We start from the raw sequence: 2,573 nt of genomic DNA on the forward strand, positions 1-2,573 counted from the left end.
CGCCACTGCCATATCTGGGGTGAAGAAAGACATAAACGCTGCCGTCACAGAGGTGAAAAAAGCCATCGCCTGAGTGGAGAGAGACATCGCCGCCGTTGAAATTAGAGTAGACGGAATGGTCGACGCCGTGAAGAAGGAACTCTCCCAAGAAATGAATGCAATGAATGAATGAATGAAAAAAATTCAGGAGCCAGCTACGTTTTTCCCGTATGGTCACCAGGTCCTGCCAGCCATAGATGACGTCAATCGGCCGAACATCAAGCCCTCGACGTATGACGGCAGGACATCCTGGTCGATCTTCAGGACCCAGTTCGAGTTGATCGCCTCAGCGAACGCATGGGACTGTGTACTCAAAGCCTTCCACCTAGCTGCCGCTCTCCGAGGTGAAGCTGCCGAAGTTCTTCAGACGCTCGCTGCCGAGGACTGATCCAGCTATGAAGCTCTGACGAACGCACTCGACCTGAGGTTCGGAGAAAATTACCTTAAGGACGTCCACAGGCTGAAGACTGAAGACCCGGCAGCAGAAAGCGGTAGAGACATTACAAGAACTGGCCATGGACATCGAAAGACTCTCGCGGCTGGCATATCCCGATTGCCCGCCGGACGTCAGGGACGAATTGAAACTACAAGCCTTCGTCGATTCCGTCAATGACCCCGACATCCAGTTGGCGCTGCGCCTGGACTTTTCACAAGATGTAAAAAGTGCCCTCGTCTATGCCATGAAGTTTGAAGCAGCCCATCAAGCTTCGAGACGAGAGCGATGAGTAGTCCGTGGCGCTGTTGCGAAGGACGCTACGGCAGAGTTGAAAGAACTTCTGAAGAGTGCAAGGAACGACCGGGAAAATCGGAGAGACAAGCCCTTGGTCTGCTGGAGGTGCCATGAGGAGGGCCACCTATGAAGATCATGTCCGATGACAGTTCCCAAGAAAGGGGGGACACCTACGAAGATCATGTCCGATGACAGTTCCCAAGAAGGGGGGGGGGGCACCTGTCGAAGCTCCAAGCCGTTAAACTAAAAAGTGGCCATTTCGCGGGGCGGAGGTCGCTGCAAGTAGAAGACGCCCCACCAAGTATCTACCATATCTCACAGCTGCGAGGAGGAGACCACGGAATGTACGTCGAAGGTGAAATTGGCGTATTTTCTTGCCGGATGGTCATCGATACCGGAGCCAACGTGAGCATCATCCGGACCGATTTGGCTTAGAAACTCCGACAGCGACTTCTGTACGTGGCACCTTCACTAACGCTACAAACTGTTACCGGAGACAAGATGGTCGTACTCGGGAAGATGCAAGTCTCGGTGAAATTCACTGCGGTCCCCTATCATCACACCGTCTTCGTGGCTGGCATTCAAAACCCATGCATTATCGGATTGGACTTTCTCAGAAAATATGGGATCTCCCTTGACTTGAAGAATAATCAGCTGCACACGCCAAAAGAGCATTTCGCCATCTTCGGGTACGGCAGCGAAGAGATACGTCCCCGAAAAATATTGGCTGTTCGAGATTTCACGATTCTACCAAGAATGGAGAGCATCATCCATGGCACAGCCGGGACAGCCAGGGACTTTCAGCTCGGACTAGTGGACTTCCCTAGCGAAAGCAAGAATGGCCTGCTGATTGCCGCTGCTCTGGTGGATTCATCGAAGGACGTCGTCCCTGTCAGACTAGTCAATATTAGCGACAAGCCGAAGGAGATTCGGAAGGGCGAAGAGATCGCTAAGTGTGTCCCCGTCACGTGTGTGGTTCGGGACTCGGCCGTAAGCCAACCAGAAGATTCCGGATGTCAGTTCGAGAGTCTGATTGGAGATGCACGTCTGGATCCGGATCAGAGAAGACGCGCAAAGTCTGCTATCGAAAAATTCCAAAATGTCTTCTCCTCGTCATCAGCCGATGTTGGCCGAACCAGCTTAACGCAGCATCACATCGACACCGGGGAACATTCACCAATTAAACAACATCTTAGAAGACTTCCGTTTGTCAAGCAAGAAGAAGTTGGTAAACTACTACAGGAAATGCAAGTCAACAACATCAACGAGTCCATGGGCCGATCGTGCTGGTGAGAAAGAAGGACGGTTCCACTTGATTTTTCGTCGCCTATAGAAGACTGAACGAAGTCACCAAGAAAGACATTTATCCGCTGCCAAGGATAGACGACACTCTTGACACGCTTTCCGGACATCATTGGTTCTCTACCCTGGACCTGAAGAGTGGATATTGACAAGTGGAAATACACCCGGACGATCGAGAAAAGACGGCCTTTACGACCAGACAAGGACTGTGGCAGTTCAAGGTGACGTCATGCTCCATTCGTTTTTCTGTCTGTGGCTTCCTTTGCGTGCGAAGCGGCGGCGCGTTTGGGCCGGTAGGATTTTTTCCAGCATGGCCTCAGCCGAACCGCTCATATCTCGCGAGGGGGCCATGTTTGGTGTAGCGACGCTTTAATTACTCCCACACGTCATCTGCTAGTAATCCCATCGATCGATATGTGCATAATAATTCTACCGGCGGGAGGAAGTACTCAATTGATAGATATATCTAACGACGCGGTGCCACATTTCCCCGAAGTACATT

At 51.6% G+C, this 2,573-nt stretch overlaps 1 protein-coding gene across 1 annotated transcript; it reads left to right on the forward strand.

Moving 5' to 3' along the window:
• Positions 1 to 1,270: 1,270 nt before the first annotated feature.
• LOC149065180 (uncharacterized) lies at positions 1,271 to 2,062 on the forward strand. The gene has a single exon (XM_089254313.1). The coding sequence runs from the start codon at positions 1,271 to 1,273 to the stop codon at positions 2,060 to 2,062; it is 792 nt and encodes a 263-aa protein (XP_089110439.1).
• The last annotated feature ends 511 nt before the right edge of the window (positions 2,063 to 2,573 follow it).

The sequence above is a fragment of the Pholcus phalangioides genome, unplaced genomic scaffold (assembly GCF_987345545.1).
Source record: "Pholcus phalangioides strain wild (caught in Gottingen) unplaced genomic scaffold, Ppha-v1.0 ptg000041l_1, whole genome shotgun sequence".
NCBI classification, from domain to species: domain Eukaryota; kingdom Metazoa; phylum Arthropoda; class Arachnida; order Araneae; family Pholcidae; genus Pholcus; species Pholcus phalangioides.